The sequence below is a fragment of the Rhineura floridana genome, chromosome 7 (assembly GCF_030035675.1).
Source record: "Rhineura floridana isolate rRhiFlo1 chromosome 7, rRhiFlo1.hap2, whole genome shotgun sequence".
In the NCBI taxonomy this organism is placed as follows: domain Eukaryota; kingdom Metazoa; phylum Chordata; class Lepidosauria; order Squamata; family Rhineuridae; genus Rhineura; species Rhineura floridana.
Window position 1 is genome coordinate 115,282,921 of NC_084486.1, and position 23,906 is coordinate 115,306,826.

Consider the following 23,906-nt stretch of genomic DNA (forward strand, 5'->3'; position numbering starts at 1 on the left):
CCACAGTGCCTACCCTCTGCCCAGTGTGGGCATTACAACCATTTTTGGCAGGGACCGGGGGATGGATATTTATTTACCCATGCAAGTGAGGTTCCCCTCACAAAATACCAGTTTGGGGCATTAACAAAGCAAGCATTGCATAAGCTGGGGTTTGACCCCTCACAGTTTGGAACCCATTCATTCAGAATTGGAGCTGCTTCTACGGCAGCAGGTATTGGTTTTCCCCAAACAAGAGTACAGGCAGTTGGACGTTGGTCCTCTAGTGCCTTTAAGGGCTACATTCGCCCCTTTTAGAGGGCTTGGGAATGTGGAAGCCTAATAAGTTTTATTTGTTTCGGCAGGTTGCTGGACAGGGAGGGAGCAGACGCGCATCCTCATATGCGGCCACAGCATGATCTTCTGGGCAGCCCGGAGGGCAGCGAGGTCGAGCATGGGCTCGCAGCTGGGCCTCAGTCATTGGGCTACGGTACAGTGGCTTGGCCGGCAAGGAATGCGTTGGGAGGGGCTCCTACCCACTCTGTTCCAGCGGGATGTAGTGCGGATGGCCCCGCACGTGGTGGTCATTCACCTGGTTGGTAATGACCTTGGTTTGCTGCAGGGCAAGGCCCTCAGGGTTCAGGCATGTAAGGACATGCAGGTGATAAGGCAAAGATGGCCTTCGGTACGTCTGCTATGGTCAGACATGCTCCCACGTAGGGTGTGGCATGGGGTCTGGAATCCGTGGGTGCTCGATAGAGCACGGAAGAGGGTCAACCGGCATATTCGGTTGGCTCTTCTTGAGCACGGGGATTTAGCCATTGCGCATCCCCATATTCAGCATTCACAGGTTGAACTATACAGGGCCGATGGCGTTCACCTGTCTGATGCAGGTAACGACTTCTTCTTGAAAGACCTGCAGAGGTGTCTGTGAGAGGTTCTTCTCGGCAGTGGGGTAAAGGGGGACTAAATAGAGATTTGTCCCCCTTTTGTGGTGGGAAGGTGCGGGAAGGGAAATAGGTAAGGACAGCTAGGTGCCCCCCTTAGGCACCTTTGGAGGCGATTGGCGGTTTCGGAGGCCTGTCTGTCAGAGCTTTCCAGCTTGAGAGCAGGATATGGGCTGCCTCTGGGGCCAACTTATCTCATCTACCCAAGGGTTATCCAGCCCCAGGTGGGGATGACGTAGGAAGGCCCCCCTACTCACCTACAAGGTGTGGCCTGGGTAAAGGTAAGCACATGGGCTTGCTCTTCCTCCGGCAGGGGCTGGTCGCCTGAGAGCTGTATGGCAAGATACTTGCTTAGAGACAGTTCCCGCACCTAGGTTTTCCTTCTGCAGGTCACTTTAAATTGGGTTTATGTTTAAATGTAATTTAATAAAGTGGCCCTTGTTCACCCCAAGCTGACACCTCTGTGTTTTATTTCACCCCTCGACTGCAAATGAGGCCTCACTCACTGCATAGCTGATGAGTGGGGCCTAGTTGCAGCCGGAGGTGAAGCTGCTGCCTCCATCTTTCGATGGGGCAGAGTCGCGCGTCGCGTCTATTACGCGTGCGCGATGTGCAGTGTGAAGTGGCGGGGTTTAAGGGCCTATTTAAGCCCAGCCGCCCCTTCCTACCTCCTCTTTGCTAGTGCGACACCCACCCACCCCTCCCTCTTTCATGGTGTGCCTAGGGGTCGCTTCGGGGCAGAGTAGGAATTTTTATCCTGCCCACCCTCATTGGCGGGCAGGTTTTTTGCCTACTCCACACTATGGGAGTGGGAGGGGATCGGGTTAGGGGGCGTTGTGATCAATAGGTGGTTTCGGCTGATTTGGCTAATTTGCATTGAGGTTAATGCCCTGCCAGGCAGATCATTTTAGCACTGGTGCGGGAAGGTGCGGGAAGGGAAATAGGTAAGGACAGCTAGGTGGCCCCCTTAGGCACCTTTGGAGGTGATTGGCGGTTTCGGAGGCCTGTCTGTCAGAGCTTTCCAGCTTGAGAGCAGGATATGGGCTGCCTCTGGGGCCAACTTATCTCATCTACCCAAGGGTTATCCAGCCCCAGGTGGGGATGATGTAGGAAGGCCCCCCTACTCACCTACAAGGTGTGGCCTGGGTAAAGGTAAGCACATGGGCTTGCCCTTCCTCCGACAGGGGCTGGTCGCCCGAGAGCTGTATGGCAAGATACTTGCTTAGAGACAGTTCCTGCACCTAGGTTTTCCTTCTGCAGGTCACTTTAAATTGGGTTTATGTTTAATTGTAATTTAATAAAGTGGCCCTTGTTCAACCCAAGCTGACACCTCTGTGTTTTATTTCATCCCTCGACTGCAACAGAGGCCTGCACTTGTATAACTTTGCTAAATGAGCCAGCAGACAGGCAAGCCCGTCCATATGAGCGAGCAAACAAATCACAAGTAAGCAAACCAACTTCCATTAACTATAGTTTCCATTTTCATCTGAACCAGAAAACTATGGTTAACAGGTTTGGAACAAGCCATGGTTTGAAGGGGGCTTAATATCATGGCTAGCAATTAACCATAGTTTTCTGGTTCAGATGAACCAGGCTTCCTGGAGGACTGAAGGGGCCACATGTATGGCCAAAAGGATTGTTCATATCTTTTCTTATTAAATTTAGATACAATAATCCAAACTCACCCTTTGTCTTTTTGGCCATGAGATATTGACATCCATTGGACAGGTATTGATCAAATATTGATCAAAATATATATTACGGTTTAAATTTGTATTAATGTGTTAAAAAACAGATCATGATTTGTGCCTTTAGGAATCCACCAGTACTATGTGATTATTCACATTTATGGTCTACCCTGTCCACCACACAGGTTGACAGCTCCACGATATAGATTGTACTTTTCCCATTATATAAAGACTCCTGAAGCAACGTCATGGCCTGTAAAACTAGTTTACCCTCTAGGAATCCAGTGTACAAGAAATTCCGTGGCCACTATGTTTTCAGACTATTGCACCTTTTTACAGTAGTGGCTGCAGATGTGGTGAATGCTTTGCTGAAAACTGCCTACATACGAGTGAAAATGTAGAAGTTTGTTAATTTACTTAAAACACTCCAAAATTTAATAAAAACTCTGCTTACAAAACAGAAACCAAATAATGTATATTTAAATAAAGTAGACACACCAAAAGCCTTTCTTAATTTAAACTTCTTTATTTCCACAAAACTTAAAAATATGTGCATTTTAGCACTCAGGTTTCATGGTTTCAGCATTTTTTTCAAGTGTAACATTTAAATTACAAACAGTAGGCACAGCAGGAATTATTTAAAACTGATCCCTTAAAAAACAAAGGCAAGTCAAACCCCTGCACATTTTATAAAAGAGCAACTTCAACTTTTATCTCCTGATACAAAATTCAAGTAGTTTTAAATAAGAGTAGAAAAATTGTTTTCCAAGATATCTTGGTATTACAAAGTTTCCAAAAAGAGGGACTGAACTGCCAGCACTGAACTGGCACAAAAAATTAATTCAGAATATTTCTCAATTAAAGGACACTTGGTGAGAACATACTTCTAAATACTCTTCCAAAAGAAGAGTATTTCTTCTTTTAAAGGCTTTTTATAGTACCCATATATATATTTGTCAATGATTTGCATTTCTCTATAATGCACTTCTCTTTCTTATAATATGCATAGATATCTGAAGATATCTCAATATGCATAGATATTTTCTTTAATCAAGATATGCACAGATTTCACATTGATATTCATAATGGATGGAAAACCCACATGAAAAACTTTATAGATTGTCTGCATCAAGGAATTTCCTCCCCCCTTTTCAGACAGCAAAAGAAAAAAATTATCATTATCATTATTATTTTACTTTACAGCTCAAGGCTCAGATCAGATGTTTGAAGATTAAAAAAAAAAAGTGTTTGGTTTTTTTTTTATTATTTCATTCTTTTAGCCCAAAGTAAAGCAGCGGTCTAGAAGAAGCTTCATTTGTCACCATCTTCTGGAAGAAGGATTACAAATAAGAGTTTGTCATAATTGCCAAACATCTTTAAGAGGCCAGGGAAATAACATTAAGGGTCAATAAATGATACTGCAATGTATCTAGTTCCTTTCAAAATGGGAAGTCCTTCATGTAAATGAGTAAGTCTTCCTGGATGCATGAAACTCCATCCTTTCCTGGGTGATTCAATTGAGCAATTGTATCTCAGAAATTTACATCCACCTCCCTATAAAAGAATCAGAAGTAATTTTCTGTTATTATAGAAATGCCACAGAAATAAGTAGAAACTGGGAGTTCTTCAGTGTAAAGAGTTTTGAAAACCAAGCCAATATTTGGAGTTAAAATTCAGTTCTGAAAACAAGTGCACTAATTTGGGCCAAGCTGCATTTCAACAATAACACATCTTCTCCCACCATGATATTTGGGTCTCCCATTCTAATTCAGATACAGGGCTAACTTTGATGTGCAACATCATTGTGAAAATTGCATAATAGACAACATATTGGTCCAGTTTGCATGTAATGCAAAGCCAACTCTTGCCTTAGTGTGAGCAAATAAATGCGTGTTCCCAGAGTGAAAATCACAGCCACTGTGTTCCTCACCTGAGCCTGTTGCTGTTGTGATACCCAGGCCTAAACCACATTTTAGCTTAGCATTACATCTGAACTCGGGCCTGTGGTTTGTCTCCTCTAGACAAATCTGGAGTCAGTGGTGGTTGGTGTCCATTGGAGCTGGTGGGGCAGTAGATAAGGAGCCCAAGAGTAGGTGCAGCCAGAGCCAATGGCAGACAAAGTCAACTAATTCTAGTTTTGTCGCTATCCTCTTTGCGGAGTTCTACAAGAGCAACACTGAGATTGAGGAGGAGGAGGAGGAGGAAGGTGACAGTCAGGGCCACCCACTTGGACTGGTTGTAAGTAAGAAGGCAGGCAGGTGCATGCTGGCTGAGGACAGACAGAGGTTGGTGAGGCAGTGCCCCAATAGTCCCAATGGACTAGCCTCCACTGTCTGGAGTAAGATAAACCAGCCTTTCCCAACCTTTGGGTCCCCAGATGTTGCCGGACTCCCATAATTCCTGACTGTTGGCCATGCTGGCTGGAGCTGATGGGAGTTGTACTCCAACAACATCTGGAGACCCAAAGGTTGGGAAATTCTGAGCGAAACCATGAGCTTGGGTTTAGATATAATACTAACCCAAACTGTGGCTTAGCCCCAGATAGTACAGTAGCATGGCAGCAGCAGAACCAGGGGAAGAGTGCAGCAGGTGTGATTTGTTTGGCTTAGCGTTATAGGTCCAACGTCTTCAAGTTCCTCTACTCAAGGTATCAGGAACTGGAGATCCCTAACATAATCCCATTACACTGAGATGTGACACCTTAAGTCAGTTGCCAACCTAGAGGGAAAAAGGGGGAGTTTCTGTGGCAAAAATACACACCATTTTGAGGGGCAAGGATCGGAGCTTTGGGGCTCTATTCCTTAAACCAGGCATGGGCAGACCTTGGGGTGCAGTATCTTTTTCACTGCTACCCCAAGATCCATACAGTGGATGGGTGGGGATGAATCCAGGTGCAAAATGATGGCCAATTATCTACTGCACCTCATGAGCCACCCACTTGTACAACTTGCCTATAAATGTACAAATCTGCTTTTGAATCACAGAACATTCCATGCTGCTGGGGTTGAAAGTTAGAATGTGATAGAGATTTTCCTCCATTGGGCTCCGTTGGTGGGGGCTCTGCTGCCCAACGGCATGTGCTGATTGCCATCTGTGTTCCCACTGGTGATAGCCAGTATGAAGCTCCAAAATAGGACAGAATGGGGCAGGGAGCGGGTGGAGCTGGCCTGGTGACAGACATGCTGGATCCTAACCTGGTCCAGGAGCCAGAGAGGGGCTTGATCCGGGCTTCTCTGCTGTGAAAATTCTGCCCCCCAACTTCTGACATAGTCAGTGTGAGCAGTGGGGCTTCAGATATGGTGGCTTCACCACCACTCCATTCACATTGCTCCCCTACTACTGATCAGGGATTCTAAAGACCTGTTTTTTATTGTTGTTTTTTAAAGAACGGCTTTTTGAGGCCAACTAAGTCAGAAACCTTGCTGGTGTACTGCAAATTATACTGCAATCTACCTTCTGCTCACCATTGCCTTAAACTATTTGCAAAGTGACCCTTCAACAAAACAAATAGTTGATCAGGAAACTAGTCACTCCATATTCCCATCTCCTTCCCCAGCAAGCACTCCTCACAATGTATGCTATCACCAGCTATAAAACATAATCCTATCCCTGATTTCTGCACTAAATAAAGTCTTCTGGTTGATGCTTCGACTGTTGTATCTCTGCAACATGATGCAACTATATCGGCATTTGCAAGAAACACTATTCTAATGTTTCATAAGCACCACAGGTGAGACTCAATTGTTATGATTGTGGTGCCAATTTCTTATTTGGGTCTTCTAAGCATACACAGTGGAAACAAATCAGAGAAACTGAAAGAGCAATTGTAAAACAACCAGTTATGCTCCAAACTTACTTCAAAATCTTCTCCTACTTTGTTGAGAGCAATGTTGATAGTAAATGTAGATGAGTCATGATGAGGTCTAAGGGAGCGTTGTCTCTCTGTAGTGTATTTCACAACAAAATTCAGCAAGGCATAGCCCTGGACAGAAACAATGGGATAATTAAGAAAGGATAACTCACCATGGGAATCCAACAAGCATTCTCCCTGTGATAGTAAATATCACGTCTCTTCCCTCCACACATCTCAACTGTGCAAAGTATCTCCTTTACTTCCAAATCCCCTCTTTCTTTGGTCTCCTTTTTTTCTTAAGATTGTCTGCCTGCACACACAGAGTTTCTAATGCCTAGCACATACTTCACAGTAAGCCATTCATAAATGAAAGTGAAATACTACTAGGTGTCTGATTTTGGCTTCAGAGGATGAGTAATTTGCATGAGGAAGAAGCAGAGGTAGGGCCAGGGTTAAGGGAGGCATGAATAGACCTCCTGTTAACTGCAATACCCTCTCATGCTGCTTGCGCTTGTGTTGGGGCATTTGTGTTGGCAGAGGGGCTAGTAGGCAAAGGGGAATCTACTCAGCCTGGCACGACTACTCTGTGTGTAGGTGCCACACCTGTGCTTGACTGGATTGAGTCTTTAAGTCTTACATTTTAATAACAGTTTTAACCTACCTTTGTATAGTAACCAGCAAACACCTTTAGTGTTACGGGTGCTATGAATTCTCTAATAAAATGTAGCCACACATTTTCCAGCCCAACTTGTTTCATGTGAATGTCATCAGTGGGAACGTTTTCATATCCTCCAGAAATACGGCTGTCCTAAAACAAGACATCACAGAAATGTTCAAATAGAATGAGGAGTATCTTTTCAAGACACACAGGACACTTTGTAAAGTAGGGTGTGCCTGTGTAATTCTAAAGTGTTCATACTCAATAACTTCTGACATATCCTGGTACACAAAGATATGTGACATATGGCTGAATTTCTGAGACCAAAATGGTAATCTCTTCTTATATCAAATGTATTATGTAAAGAATTGATAATATCTTTTAACCACTAGTAAGTTATTTGGTGAATAAGTCTATCAGTGTATGGTACATTAAAAAAATTAAAATGACAACTCATTATTAAACTGGCAACTGATTATTAAAGACATTTTAGATTAATAACCACCTGCTTTTTAAGATATTGGAGGTATAAACTGACTTACAATGTAATATAGATAGCATTCATTAAGGAAAATATTAAATATGGCAATTTCTTCTATCATTCCTTACTATATTAACACTCTCTGATGTAAATAATAATTTGTAAATAATGTAGATGATGTAAATAATGATCTTGTAGGCACAATGTTATTTCTATTATATTGTGATTTCTATCATACTATCATCATTGTAATGCAGTTTTTATAACAAAAAGTAACACATCAAAGCCAAACCGTTTGAGAAGAATAAAGGTGGCCTACTGATGAAAATTAGTCCTGACCAATTAATTAATCAAAAGTTTAGTTTATTGATCTAAAATTAAATATTGCAGCCCTGCTTAAAACACCAGGCACAATCCTGCCCCTCCTACACACTATAGAGATCCAGGGAGTCCTTTAACTCCCCCTTGTCTGTGTGCATGCATGTTGTACCACACTGCCCATTACCTGGAGTGGGAATCTCATGGGTGCCTCGCACAGTGGCATCCAGCAGCCCCACTCTGCAATCACAGAGGGACTAGATTGTGCTCAGCTTTTTCCAGCAACAAATACTTTACTTTTAATTTTAATAGTGCTCATATAATTTTTTTTTAAAAAAATCCAACAATTATGCTTACATGGTGTTTTCCACCTGACCATTGTCCACAATGTTCCATCTCCTGTACCAGTTCATCACAGGCTGTCTCAGAAAATATGGGGAACCAAAACACATCCGGGCATGGCTATAAGTGGGAAACATATAGCATTAGCATTGTGTGCTCCTGTGGGTATCTGACAAGGCTGCTGCATACCTTTTGCTAAATTTAGAGAAAGGAGTACTGAAGGAATTCTTGGTCCATAACTACAACTAGTCTCACTCCTTTAATTTTTAAAAAAATGTTATTTCCTGTCTTTTAGCTTGTGGATTTAAATAAAATAGTTTGCACTGGTTGTTCTGTATTGGCCAGTTGCATTGGTGAAAATGATGTGAAATCTCTAATTATATGAAAGGAGGAACCATTTCAGTGGCTCCTTGGGTCAGTCAATGTAGAGCAGCTTCCTCTCATGTGCCCACAAATGCCCACACTAGCATGTTATATTTATATTGATCTACCCAGTGTTCTCATATTTGAGGGAAAGAACATTTTCTGCTCTTGTAATTTGGGTTTCCCTAGCAGGACTAGCACTATGATGTGAGCAACTCAAATAGCTACTCAGGTCTCCAGTGACTCCAAGGATCTGGGCCAATCTTCCAAGATGGTGCTACTCTTGACACCAGAGGTCGGCTCTTGTCCTGCTGATTCTTCCCCCAAGCACGTTGGAGAGATAGCATGTACTAGCACAGCATAGAAAGTCAGGTCTGTTAATGGAGGAATGGCTTGTCATAATCTAAGCAGAGAATTGGGCCATCTCACCCCCAGTAGGTTTTCTGTCAAGTAGTGTTGCTGTCATGTTTTGGGTGGGTGGGTGAGGTACAGAAGTACACACACAGTTCATAAATAGTGAGCTCTCTCCAATCCAAATCAAAATCTTGAAATGTTTGAATCTTGGCATGGCTCATAAATAAGCTTCATGAAGAAAAGGACTGCCTTCCTCAAATGCTGCTGGACTACAACTCCCATCATCCCTGACCACAGGTCATGCTGGCTAGAGCACATGTATGTTGTAGCCCAAAACATCTGGAAGTGGGCACCAGGTTGGGGGAGGGCTGTTTTAAAGCCTTTCCAACAGGAAATTCCTGGTGGTAAAATTGAAAAGGCTTAATACGGACCTAAGAAGTAGCCTTCCCCCTTCTTGCACCCTCAACATTTATGCTAGAGAGAAAAATTGGAGAAATGGAAGGTGCATTCATAAGGAGGTAGAGGTCTCTAAGTCTCATCAAGAAAAGGGAAGGCAGTAGAGCGGGGCTTCTTTCCAGCCAATTACTCTCCTGCACTTCCCCCCCCCAGCTGCCCTTACAAGTTTAAGAAAGTGTGGGAAGATATAAATTAGTTGAAGTGAAGGCTGGGGACAGAGGAGGGCTGGCAGGCACACATCTGCTACAGGTCTATGAGCTTGAATTTCCATTCTTTCCTCTGAGAATTCACTTAAAAAGCATGCTGAAATGAGAGTGGTACAGAGAGTCTCCAAATCTAGTTATTAGTGCTGAGCTGTATCATTATTTCCCTGTGTTCATATTAACCACTGTGTGTTTTGTACCCATCCTCCCCATAAAAGATACAGAGGGTTGTATCCAATAAAACTGTCCAGTTGCACAAGAGCTTCTGTTTATACAATGGAATTTCACCTCCCTCTCCTTTCTGAGCTCCCCCATCTGCTCTGGAGGGTCGGGGGGGAAACCCCAGAATAGATTGGGGGGGCATGCATGGGAGTAGAAGGAGGGAAAGTTCTGTTGTGCAAGCAGAAGTCCTTGGATACAAGCCTAAGTTTTGCAGGGGACTATGCATATTCAGGTGCAGAAAAGAGAAGCCGTACTTCTGTTTGATTATAACTGCAACCATCACCGCCTTATGGCTCTTACTATGGGTAGCTTTTACAGGTGATCATTACCTCTTCTGCTGTAACCTATAAGCAGATTTTTCACACTATTATTGCACTTTTTTGGTTTGTTTATTCTGCTATCTTCCATCCACACCAGTGGGTGTGACAAAGCAACTGTGGATGAAGACAGGGAAGGCCCAGTTCACCTGAATCACCATGAGGAGTGTGAGGAGGGGTAATCTTCCAAACAAACCGCAAAAGAAAAATCATTTATTTATTTAGTGAAATGGAAATGGACTGCCTTCAAGTAGATGTATGGCTACCCTATGAAAAGGGTTTTTATGGTAGGCGGTATTCAGAGGGGGTTTACCATTGCCTCCCTCTGAGGCTAGTCCTCCCCAGCTGGCTAAGGGCCTGCTCAGCTTGCCACAGCTGCACAAGCCAGCCCCTTCCTTGTCCGCAACTGCCAGCTGGGGGGCAACTGGGCTCCTTGGGACTATGCAGCTTGCCCACAGCTGCACAGGTGGCAGGGCACGTAACCCCTGATCCACTCACTGTGGGGGTGATCTTTAGCTTGCCTTTGACACCCAGGAGACATGAGCGGGGATTTGAACTCACGGACTCTGGACTCCCAGCCAGGCTGTCCTCCCCACTGTGCTATACATACTAAGCATTTATTTATTTAAGCATGCTCATCTTTATTTACTCAGGAAATGTCCAAAAACTATTCATTTTGGATCGGGAGTGTAAAATAAAATTGTTTAATTAGGGGAAAATGCATTGCTAATATGGGACTGGAATGCTTCCCACCCCAATCATTTTTAGAGCTGTAATACTCTTTTAAAAAATAATAATTGCAAGGTAATAAAATGGCATCTACCGTAAAACTTACAGTGAATGTGTGCTGAGATGTGCTAGATTCTCCTACTTGGTACATCTCTACCTGTGTCAAAAACAGTCCTCTTAAGAAACAAGAAAGACACTAAAGGCACCTGTGCATATTGCAGTATTCTTCTGCCCTAAAAAAAAGTCAAGTCAGACTTTCTCCAGCCTGAGAAAAGATGGAAGAACTACAAGGAAAATTCAGGAAGACACTGTTTTGATTATGGCTTTGTTTGGATGCTCCATAAAAAGTGAGTGAACAAAGCAAGGAAATTCCATGCCAGGCAACTAATAAGAATCACCCTTAATATTAATGGAAATATTGCAATGCTTACCTGCTCCACTATATTTTCAGTGAAGATTTTTGAGTAGTTGGGGCTTATGTATGTTTCCTTCCAATCCTGGGAAGAAACATTGGTTCGTTAGATTAAAAAAAAACACCACCCAACGTAAGTGCTTAGAACATAGTATTTTTCCCCACATTGAGCAAAGGAAGTCAATGTTGAAAAATGAAATAGAGGAAGACCCACATGTAAGAAAACTGTTTGTGATTTATCTCAAAACAAAGAGGTTACTTTTTAAGAAAAAACTGAAAATAATTGTATTGCATACTTTGATACATACCACAGGATTTTCAAAGATCTGCCAAAGATCATTGTTGTAGTGAGAAGTATTGTAGTTGGCAGTTGATATAAGTCTTCCAAATTCATGCCTGTTAGTGATGTACATAAAGACACCCTAACACCAGACAAAAATATCCTTATGTTAGTGATTACATTTAACAGTTGGAAATACTGAAGAAATCCTATTATTCAGTCTGTCATTACTCAGTACTCAGCATAAATTTTGATATGGAGGAATTTGGTTCTCTTTCATATGTAATTTGTACATGCAGTGGAAAATTTGCAGCTTGGAAAAGTTACTTTTTTGAACTACAACTCCCATCAGCCCAATCCAGTGGCCATGCTTGCTGGGGCTGATGGGAGTTATAGTTCAAAAAAGTAACTTTTCCAAGCTCTGATATGGAGAATTCCCAACTCATGGAAGTGGATGGAGAAGCCTCTGCACATGAGGAGCTCCTTGTCTCTGTCAGAGACACTCCACATAGCAGCCTCAAAAGTGTTATTATCTGTATATTTATGTAACTGATGATGAACAATCAGGTTTCATTCATAGGGGGAACATATTTCTTTTTCAACATTTTAATTAGTTGTCCTTTGTCCTAAATAATAAACAAATATAAATCTGCTGAATTCAGATAAGAACATGAGAACAAAAGTAAGCCTATGTTAAAACATTATATAGTGCCAGTTTCAGCCTATTTCCTACCAGATCCTTTGATGAGTTGACCTGTAATGAAAATGCTTCCTCAAAATAGTTAATTTTATGAATATGATGAAAACCACAAACCACCATGTAATGTTTTAATAAGAATGAAGAGCAAAATGAATGCTAACTACAGCTGCATGATCCCAGTGGGACTGCTTAACTTCAAATCAGTAAATAAATTTGGAAGGCAAATTATTTTCTTTTTCAAGATCAACTTGCTTTAAAAACACCTACATTTTCAAATTGATCAAAGATACAGTTGTATTTATCATGGCCCAATCCCCTGACTTCCTGCACCATTCTGAATAATGGTGCTTTTTCTGACAACTATGGTTTTCTGGATGACTGCTGCAGTGATATAACAGCATGCTGGTCACCTGCAAGCCAGATGTCAGGCACACCAATCCCCATGCTCCCTTTCTAAACATACTAGTAGAATCACCAAGGGGGAGCAGCTGTTGAACAAAAACAGTGATAGTAACTTCAAGCCCACATGATAAATGTGTACCTCTTCTATGAGGTACTTCCTGATTTACTTCTGGGTTTGTGTCTACTGTCTCTAAGGAAATGGATCTCTGTACGTTTTCCCAGTTATAAGGATAGGGCAGTCTGGTGCTGCTGGGATTTGTAATCCAAAACATCTGGAAGGCACAAGGTTGTCAAAGGCTGGGGTAGATGTGACAAATGTTATCTCAGGCCATGTTGCGCGAGCAATGAGGTGGATATGCCAATTCAACTATATAAGGGTAGGGGGGGTTGTTAAAAAAAGTGTTATTAATGGCTATATTTTGAACAAACATGAAAAACATGTACTCAACCAATGGCTCTCATTAAAAAAAATAAATACAAAAAGCCAAGTCAACAGAGCTGTCAAAAATAGTTAAATAATGATTAGGTAACACTCCCCTCTGCTACAAAAATACACCATACCACTGTCTTATGCTCCATTATTTCCAGTGGAGTTGCTTCAGCATAGAACTGGAGAAATACAGTGGTAAAACATGCTTTTGACAGTGGGTGTATTTAAAACCATGTCATTGCTTTAGAGACATCATTTCTCATTAGAAATGAAGGAAAACCATATGTTCTGTTTTTACCAGCATGGGAGAGCTTCAGTTGTCATCAGAACAAGATAGTAAAAAATGTGTGTTAGGGGAACAGCAAGCAACCCTTATTAAGCAATAGTTCCTAATGCTGAAATGGACAACAGAGATTAGGTAACTTGGCTCAACAACACAAAGCCATTGAATTGCATCCAGTTTTAACTACACAAAGGCCATTCAGTTGTATTTTAACTCAATGGTTGTTTGGTTCTTGATTTCAGGATGGCTGGTGCAGTGAAATTCAGACTAGGAAATAGGTACCACTTGTTTTGTCAGTATATTCCATTACTTTTACTAGTCTTCCAGGGGCAAAACAATCTATTTTGAAATTTAGCCTTATGTCATGACTAATAATTGTGGCTTCCTCTGTTAGCTAACAGTGAGAACCATCTCTCACGTGATATGGAGTGGCAGAATTAATTTACTAATTAATGGGGCTACATAATTTGGATTGTATCCAATGGAGTTGCTCAGGTGACATTAAGACTTCTGTCAGCAGAATGGGGAAGGAAGCAACTTCCTGTGATTTCTCCTTCCCCCTGCATCCTTTATTCACCTAAATCTGCTCCAAAGGACTGGGAAACCTTCTGGAGCACATCCAGGAAGGTGGGGGCTATAGGTGGAGGGGAAATAGCCAAAAAAGTGCTTCTTTTCCTATTCTGCTGAGCAAAGCCTTATTGTCAGCTGAGTGATATTATTAGATGAATGGATAACGGATCTTACCTTGCACCTATTATGACTCAAACAATGGCACAACATTTGTAATTCTCACATGCTTTGTATTCTGTTTTACCATTGGGAAGCAGAGAGCTGTATCACAAGAAGGCATTGTGGTTCAAAGAATGAGGAAAAGCCACCTTCTGGTGATTACACCACATGAAATGTAGCCGTAAGAATAGGGCCTCACCTCTACAAATGATAGAGAGTTTTGTCTGGTGTGCTTCTTTATATACACATTTAGGTACACTAGCACACTGGCTTACATGCTAAAAAGTGTGGGATATTGGATTGAAAGTTGCTCTTGCACATGCAGAAGGCATCTTCTGCTCACCTCCTGTGATAAAGCACTGAGGAAGAAGAGTATATATATATATATATATATATATATATATACGTAATTGTGATTAACCAGAGGTTTTTATTATATTAACAAAACGTTTCAGCTTCCGCCTTCATCAGCTGCCAACGTACAAATGCTGTTACCATATATATATCCTTATGCTTGTGCTAGAGGTTTCACAAGAGCTTGTGCAATCTGTTGTACAAGCAAAAGCATGACTCTCTATAGAACCTACTGATATCCATGTGAACTCTTGCCAAAATGTTTGTGCAGAACAGCACTGACAGCCGTTTTCCTTCCACTCATGAATCTTTTGATTTAAACCTATCTTTTTGAATGGCCGTGGGGCTCAAAGCTCAAGACAAAATGGTGTCCAGTTATTACTAGGGTAAAGGAAGAGGAGGAAAAGATCTTCCTCTAGAACAGTAACACTGCATTGTAATAAATGAATAAAAAAAGAACAGAAAGCAAAACCTTTGGGGCTCTGAGCATATGGAATGTTTCCGCAGAAGGGGAGTCTTTTTCCCTTTGTAAGGTCTAAAATGAAGGAGAAGGACCAAGTCAGTTGACCTTTCATTGCTCTCTTTCACACTGTTAGAGGTGTATTAGGTTTCTGCTGCCATGTTAGATAAACAGCATCCTTTAATCAAAAGCTGGTATTCTTTAAGAACCTTTACAACAGCATGCAGCTCCAAGCAAAGCTTATCGTGTATAGGTTAAAAGCTTATCAGCCCCTTATCTGCTGCAATAATTGTTTTTAAGAAAAAAACACACAGAGACAGAAGCTCGTACCAGGCTGCTTCACAGCATGAGAATGAGAAAAAGAAGGCTTTTTTTTCCCTGATGAGCCACCAAGTCAGATTAGTTGAACATGAGCACATGGTAAGCACAGATTGCAATAACTGATGCCGGGAAGGTTGAGAACAAGAGAATGTTGATTGGACTATTCTGTAGAATGAGTACGAACAAAAGAAAATCATGCCTTGTTAAAGGAGGGAATAAACTTTAATACTTGCCAACTTTTCTTGTTCAATTCAGCAAAATTATTTTTCAATGCTACATTGCCTGGAAATAGCTGTCATTTGATTCTGCTCTGGAACTAGTGTAAATATCAGTACAGATACAGATTTACATTTGTATTGCAATGATATTCATATATGTTCTCATAATGTTAACATCCATTAAATGCTAATAACGACAAGGAGCATTGTTCCTGTTTAGCAAAATGTAATCTGCCTTGAAATAACAAAATCAATCATTTCTGCCTTGAAAGAGACAATTCTAAAATGCAATAATGTGACACCAGTACTACTGCATCTTTCGTACAATATATAGTATTTGCAATGGTTTATTAACTCAAAACAAGAACAATCTTTTTAAAAAAAACAGAAAATCAATGCTAAGCTATAATTACCATATGAAATAGGTATTGATTAAGTTCACATTATTAAAAGTAATTTTGTATTCAGAACTAGGCAGCACACAATATTTATGAATATTAAGTATAAATAAAGTAAAGAAAAATTTTGTATTGGTTAAACTGCTGACATTGTAACTTTGTAAAGAGGTTAAAAAAGTAACAAAAATGATTTTAACTCACAAAAAATTGGCTAGTACTTGCAAATGGAAAGACGGAACAACAACCAGAGTGTAGCAAGGCATTTTCAAGGCAGCTGCAGCACATGCAACTTACCATTTCCCTGGCATTCCTGCAAAGGGCCATATCAGGATCCAATCTGTCCCGTGCAAAATAGTTTCTCTCTTTCATCTCAGATCTGAGTGTTTGTCCTTTGATCAAGTATATATTAGCCACGTATGGGACATTCCATACACCTCTATGAAAGAAATGGTAAATGGAGTTGTGGTGAATGTCATTCTAGTTTCATAATTTTGTAAACTTGCAAAACACAAACATGACCTCAAACATTTTGTTCAAATTTGCTAAGTTTGTGCTTGAACTTTATAAAGGAAGGAGGTTGCAGCAGAGAACCAATTTGTTTCCCATAGTCTTCTTCTACTCATGAAACAGGATAAAAATATTATGGGAGCATAACAATTTGCATAATTTGTACTCTTGTTATAGAGAAGCTCCACAGTGCAAACTCAGTATGCAGAATTTACAGAACACTGTTCTTTTCCAAACTAGACCAATTGGTTCACTGTGGAATATTTGGAAACACAACCGCATGGAGAAAGGCATATATTGATCTATCCTAAAATTACTTTTAACACCCAGCTGTAGAAACTCAAATCCTAGTATACTGCTTCACCCTGTGGCAAGTTTATAAAGCTGTTCAAACAATAAGTAAATCTATCAAATTTTCTTCATCTCTCAGAGAAAGGTCTCTCTCCCCCCTCTCTCTCTCACACACACAAATTAAATAACAAAATGACACTTATTCATAGCTGAATTATTGTCATTCAGTTTTAAAACTCACATTTTTATTTAATTAAAGCTATAGGCAGAACACAAACTATCATTTTTTAAAAAAACAGCTTACAAATTAAAAGCTATGCCAATTATAAAGAAATGGATTTCACAGTGAGAATTAAAAGCACCTTGCCAAGAACCCACTTATCAGTTCGTTTATGGCTTCTGGCTGAGGAAAAAGCCACAACGGAAATATATAGAAGGTATGGGAACAGTAAATTGTTTGGGTATGCTGAAGACATTTAATACAGATAATGCTAGCAGTTCAGAAGTACATGAGTCACACTGTCTAGATCACTGGTTTGCAACTAAGGTTCCATGAATAGCTGCCGGGTTATGCAAAACTTAATGATTGTTTAATACATTATTTCTTACCAGTTTTTACTTTGTTTTTATTTTATTTTTATTTTTTACTTAAATTGGGGGGCAGGCAGGAAGGGGGGGTTGGAGTTACACAGAATCTCTCAACATGGGATTCATTATCATCAACAACAACAAAGGTTGAAAACCACTCACAGATGATTAGTTTCTTAAAAGTGCTTCACATTCAGAAACCTTCACAGAAGATTCAGTATATGCATACTAAATCAACATGTATTTAAACAAGCTGGTTCTGCAAAAAAAAAAAGGGGGGGGAGGAAAATATTCCACCCCCACAACACACTGTTGACTTGGATCCATACTTTGTTGATTGAACTTAGTTCCCCATTGAAATCAATGGGACAAGTTAGTCATAACTTCAGTTACCACTACTTTCAGTGGGAGTTTGAACCCCTAACATCCGAAACCGCTACTATTCATATTTGTTGGTCAAAAAAAAAATTAAGTTGTTGGTCAACATATATCTGTATGTGGAATTAATACACAACATAAGGTTAACTCACACTCTATTTCCTTGGACAATATCCACATAGTCTTCAGATCGAGCATAATATCCGTCAGCACTCAGTGCACCCCAAAAGTTTGACCAAAGCTTCCCATGACGCGGTACAAGAGGAGCAATCATCTTTCTGTTTTAAAAATAGAATTACATTGGAAGTTAACACAAAGGTCTAGCTAATATAAGATTGAAATGTGAAGCTCAACTATACAAGTCTAAAGGAGCAGCTCTATAATTGGAGAACAGCAGGGAAAGGGAGTGGGGAATGTAACAGCTACCACAGGCCTCTTTGGTATTCAAGTCAATGCCTTTGAGATGCCTAGAGGAAGTAGGCATTTCCAGATTCTGCCCAGGCCTTTGGTTTGTCTGTTTGCTCATAAACATGCATTTATAACCATCACTTTGACACAGGAATGAAATAAAAGAAAATATAAACATCTGTAAAGCACCAACCGTAATGAGAAGTTACAGGGCCATAGCTCACTGGAGGAGCATACATGATGCATGCATAAAATCTCCTATTCCATCATTTTCATTTCTATTCATTTATTTTATTTATTATTTAATTTATATCCCACCCTTCCTCCCAGCAGGAGCGTAGGGCAGCAAATAAAAGCACTAAAAACACTTTAAAACATCATAAAAACAGACTTTAAAATACATTAAAACAAAACATCTTTAAAAACATTTTTTTTAAAAAAAGTTTAAAAACATATTAAAAAGCAACGGGTTAAGGCTTCAACTTCAAAGGCTTCTTGAAAGAGAAAGGTCTTCAATAGGCGCCGAAAAGATAACTGAGATGGTGCCTGTCTAATATTTAAGGGGGGGGAATTCCACAGGGTAGGTGCTGCCACACTAAAGGTCCGTTTCCTATGTTGTGCAAAATGGATCTCCCGATCACATGGTGTCTGCAGGAGGCCCTCACCTGCAAAGCACAGTGAACGATGGTATGTAAGGGATAAGATAGTCTTTCAGGTATTCTGGTCCCTTGGTGTATATAGACCAAGACTGGAACATTGAACTTGCCCTGGTAGCTAATGGGCAGCCAGTGCAATTCTTTCAGCAGTGGGGTGACATGTTGGCAATACCCTGCCCCAGTGAGCAGTCTCGCCGCCGCATTTTGCACCAGCTGCAGCTTCCAGACCAACCTCAAGGGTAGCCCAGCATAGAGCTCATTACAGTAATTGAGCCGAGAGGTTACCAGTGTGTGGACAACAGTGGTCAGGTTATCCCGGTCCAGAAACAACCACAGCTGTCTTACCAGCTGAAGCTGGTAAAAGGCACTCCTAGCCACAGAGGTCTACTGGGCCTCTAGTGACAAAGATGGATCCAGGAGCACCCCCAGACTACGGACCTGCTGTTTCAGAGGGAGTACGACCCCATCCAAAGCAGGCAACTGACTAGTTATCTGAACTCAGGAACCACCAACCCACAGTGCCTCTGTCTTGCTAGGATTCAGACTCAGTTTACTGGTCCTCATCCAGCCCACCACTGAGTCCAGGCACTGGTTCAGGGCGTGCATGGTTTCTCCCGATCCAGATGTTACAGAGAAATAGAGCTGGGTATCATCAGCGTACTACTGACACCTCTCCCCAAATCTCCTGATGACCGATCCCAAGGGCTTCATATAGATGTTAAACATCATGGGGAACAAGATGGTACCCTGCGGCACCCCACAGCCCAACTGCCAGGGGGGCGAAATACAATCAGTCAATGCTATTCTCTGAAAACAACCTTGGAGATAGGATTGGAACCACTCTAAAACAGTGCCTCCAATACCCATCTCACCAAGTCGGCCCAGAAGGATACCATGGTCAATGGTATCAAAAGCCATTGCAAGATCAAATAAGAGTAACAGGGTTGCACTCCCCCTGTCCTTCTCCTGATAAAGGTCATCCATCAGGGCGACCAAGGCCGATCAGTCACAAAACCAGGCCTGAACCCAGACTGGAATGGGTCAAGATAATTTGTTTCATCCAAGAGTACTTGCGATTGCAGCGCCACAACCCTCTCAATCACCTTCCCTAAGAAGGGGGTATTTGCAATCGGTCGGTAATTGTCGCAGACCAATGGGTCCAGGGTGGGCTTTTTCAGGAGAGGTCGGATCACTGCCTCTTTCAGGGGTGAAAGGCTTTTGCTACAATAGCTATGAACGGTGTGACTGATCAGATAGCTCTTTATAGCCTTAACAAACACATAGGGAACTGGAGTCTTTCACTTGCAGACACACTGTCTTCACCTTCAGTCGGAAATCAAACATTCTGAAGAAACTGCCTTTATGTCATGATGCAGAGAAAGCAAAGAGGAGTCTCCATTCTTACAGCACATATACGTGCTAGTGACATAGACAGAGCATTCACATGATAAGGAGAGCACCCAAAAATCAAGGTGGCAAGCTAATTTCACAGAAAGCAGTACATTCATTTTCTCCTCTGCAAGATGTAAAGGGTGACAGCCAATGATGCAGAAGTAAACTTCCTCTCATGTAATGGGATTTCCCCTTCCTTTCCTCCAGCCTGCAGCTCCCTGCACAGATTTTAGGGCTTTGCAGGCTACAGGCTGAGGAAGAGAAAGTCCCATTGTGCAAATGAAAGTCTGTTCTGCTGTGGCAGATAAACACCACTGTATGTTGTGCAATGTCTTTTCTTTCATGAGAAAGCTATTTCAGGGAATTACTAAAACAAACCTATGGGAGCCACTGAAACTAATTAAAAAACATGGAATTAGTAAAGTTCACCACCATAAGCATACCGATTTTGTTCTATCAAAAGTTTCAGAGTATTGGGGTTCGTTAAAACAACATCCGCATCAATGCTAAAATAATAGTCACATTCTTTATTCTGCCGACAGATGTCCCTTGGGAAAAAAAAAGACAATTCATTAGCAGTGTAAATGCGTTCGACTACAAACAGATCATAGTTTGAAACAGATCATCGCAATGAAGTACAGAAAATGTGCATTTAAAAAATTCCCTTGATTTGCTACCTAAATTGGCAGCTCAACTCCTAAAACAAATTTGCTTAAAGCAATGGCAAACATTTTAGTTAATTGATTTGTTAGAAGCTGAAAGTATTAGATTCTATGGCTAACAATTGTGGGTTTCATTTGATTTATCGGATTTATCGGAAGGAAGCTTTTCAAAATATCAGTCTCATTCTTTGTGTTGGATTTCTGAGAAAGATGTTCCTGCCAATTTTGGGAAATTCAAGCATTTTCTGGAAGATCTGCATAGTGCTGAAATGGCTTAACTTCCCCAGATTTGGAGAGCTGTATTCCCAATATTTTCAAAACCCCAAACCTTTGCTAACTTTGCTTTCACTGGTGTGAGCTCCCCCTTCCCTGTAAATTTATTTATTTATTTATTTATTGTATTTATATACCGCCCCATAGCCGAAGCTCTCTGGGCGGTTTACAAATGAAAATCATTTTAAAAATAACAGTGTCCACAGATTTATACCAATGTATGCTTACGTTTCAGAAATTAAATCCTAATTTTCATATCTGCTTCTGAATACCCAAATGTAAATATAAATATTGCATCTATAAAATAGAGCCATTCCCTTCTATGTATAACCCTAATGTCTAATCAAAATATTACTCCCCCCGGTGATAGATAGATAACACTCAGTAAATAATTATTCTACTATTGGAATTAAAGTGTGGAATTTTAACAGAATCTTGACGTATATAGCTGGCTAATTTAATGCCAAGGATTTTTATCTGACATTAAAATTATGTGGTATTAAACAGCTAGGCTGCACAGTTAAAGAAAATAATCAGTGCACATTGTGTGATTGTGTGTGTATGAGAGAGAGATGATTCTGGGATCTGGTTATAAAAGCACATATATCATTTTGAAGGCTATGAACATTCCATTCTCCAGCATTTTCAGAATCTATAACAGCTGTTTCATTTCTTACTGTAGTGCAACCCTTCAATGAGAGAAGAACCTGCTATATGTTATCACCCCAACATATATGTTGCATGTAATGCACTGGATAAGTTATTCCTCAATGTTCCGTGGAAAGGTTATTTGGGAGTAAAGGGCATTCTCAGAACCAGTAACGGAACAGAACGTAGCTCAGGGTGAAGTATTATGGGTGTAGTATCAATTCAGATTGCCTGCCCCTGAAGGTTTGCAAATACATTTGGATTCCATAACTCTCTGGAGAAGCTATCATGTTGACATTCATAGCAATCCTGCCAATAGCCTGGTTAACCTTTAGAATGGGAACATGGCATAGACAATTGATAGGGCTGCTTCAACAGCAGACAGATATCTTCTTGGTATATAATAGACAATATATGTGTCTGGAAGCAACAGGGAAGCAGAGCACAAATGGCAGCAAACTCACTGAATTTGACTGAAAAAATTATAGAACTCTCTTAAATTAAGAAATATAAAACATTTCCCACTGATTATGTCAAAAATGGTCCAATCTTTGCATGTGTTAGCTGAAAGGCCACAACAGCTTAAGCAATCCAAATGTTCGGAAAGACCCCAATGCACTTGCAAAGCCTGCTGTCTTCCTTCCACAAGTCCCAAAAACATATTCTGGGGGCAGGGGAAAGTGATGGTGGATGCTCTCAACATCCCAGCAGATAATCTTTCACTATCAGTGCCAGCAATTAGGGCTGTGCCAACAATCATTCTCCAGCAATTAATGAATAAAAAAACTGCATTCAAAAATTATAAAAAGGGAGAGAATATTTTGGAAAAAATCTCATGATGTTTTCTCCTGATTTCTTGCACTTCCTTTACTTTCAAGGTAGCAAAGAGGTGTTTGAGAGTGTCTTTTCTTTCATTCCTCATGTAATTTATCTAGTAGTCTGCACTCTGCAAGCTTCCTGAGTGCTTACAATTCCTGTAAAGCCCATGACATCCTCAGCTGAGGTTTTTTGTAAGGATGGGAAGATGGGGAGGCTACCTACTATGTGTCTTGACAGCTGTCTATCTTTTCTTTTTTTTAGATGAAGTCTTTTTACTTTTTAAAGGCACCAGTTTAACAAAAAAGGAAAAGGAAGGACTTTCCTTTGGAAACAAAACTGGTGAACACACTCATCTCACATGCTCAATAGCCAGCTGCCTGTGGTTCAATTAAAGCTCAGAGGAAGTTGTCAAGAAGTAACCTCTTGCATGGAGCTTTTCAAGATCTGGAAGTGCAGGTAACCAGGAACGCTGCAGAGTGTTGGAGAAATGTTTACTGAAAATAAAAACACACACCATCCACACAGCCTCCTTGCAATGAAAAGGTAAGATTAACACCAGACCCACCAAAAGTATAAAGAATTTCTAAAGTGCCCAATGAATGGAATATAAAAATGGAAGCCTCTTTCACAGGGAAAAAAAGCTTCAAGAAATCTGGGAACTGATTTTGGCACAACACTACCAGGAATACAAGCCCCAGAATGTCTGGGCAAGGCGGCCCTATGCACATAACATCCATTTACCCAGACACAGCCCCACTCTATCCGCAAAAGACACTCTACCATGAGCTGGAAGAACCACCTCTACTAACTCTCATTTTTCTTTAATGTTTTTATATATGCAAATGTTTTGGCAGTTATATAAGTTTTTATTATATTGTCAATTGCTTTGGGGTACAATGGGAAGTGATTCATAAATGAAACAAATAAATAAAAATAAAAGGTCCCAAAGGTGTGTTTCTGGGCTTTGAGAGACGTTGAGGCAGCAGGGACTCGCAGGTTCAAGGAGCACAGGCCAGTGAATGTTTAGAAGCAAGAAAAATCCTACTCACATACATGTAAACAGGTGCCTTACTTATGAGCATTTGAGCAGAGGTGGCCACATAACACTGCTGGAGGTAGGTAGTGTCTGGAGAGCATAGTTTGGAGTTTTTTGGTGGTTGGGGACCAGTTCTAGAATACTCTCCCCAGAGACACAACATCTACTTTCTTAGCTTTGTGATGCCAGATCAAGACAGTTTTATTATCCTGAACTTCTAATGCAAGATTTATTATATTCCTGCTGTTTCTCTATTTTATTGCTACTCTTCTGCTATTTTTGCTTTATTCTTATTTTTAGATTGTCTGAATGTTAATACTAGATGTTGAATTAGTTAGCCAACATTTTTTTAAA

At 40.8% G+C, this 23,906-nt stretch overlaps 1 protein-coding gene across 2 annotated transcripts in view; it reads right to left on the minus strand.

Annotated features, from left to right (window-relative positions):
* Window positions 1–3,145: 3,145 nt before the first annotated feature.
* PLOD2 (procollagen-lysine,2-oxoglutarate 5-dioxygenase 2) overlaps window positions 3,146–23,906 on the minus strand; it is a 93,943-nt gene continuing 73,182 nt past the window's right edge. Inside the window, exons 11-20 of one of the 2 annotated variants that reach the window (XM_061636951.1) lie at window positions 20,558–20,662; window positions 17,811–17,936; window positions 16,189–16,330; window positions 14,970–15,032; window positions 11,628–11,741; window positions 11,339–11,404; window positions 8,279–8,383; window positions 7,126–7,272; window positions 6,468–6,593; window positions 3,146–4,165 (exon numbers count right to left, since the gene is read on the minus strand). In XM_061636951.1, the coding sequence (XP_061492935.1) occupies window positions 4,010–4,165; window positions 6,468–6,593; window positions 7,126–7,272; window positions 8,279–8,383; window positions 11,339–11,404; window positions 11,628–11,741; window positions 14,970–15,032; window positions 16,189–16,330; window positions 17,811–17,936; window positions 20,558–20,662 (1,150 nt within the window). In that variant the 3' untranslated portion in view covers window positions 3,146–4,009. The remainder of the gene's footprint in view (window positions 4,166–6,467; window positions 6,594–7,125; window positions 7,273–8,278; window positions 8,384–11,338; window positions 11,405–11,627; window positions 11,742–14,969; window positions 15,033–16,188; window positions 16,331–17,810; window positions 17,937–20,557; window positions 20,663–23,906) is intronic. The other variant, XM_061636952.1, reaches the window with a different exon arrangement.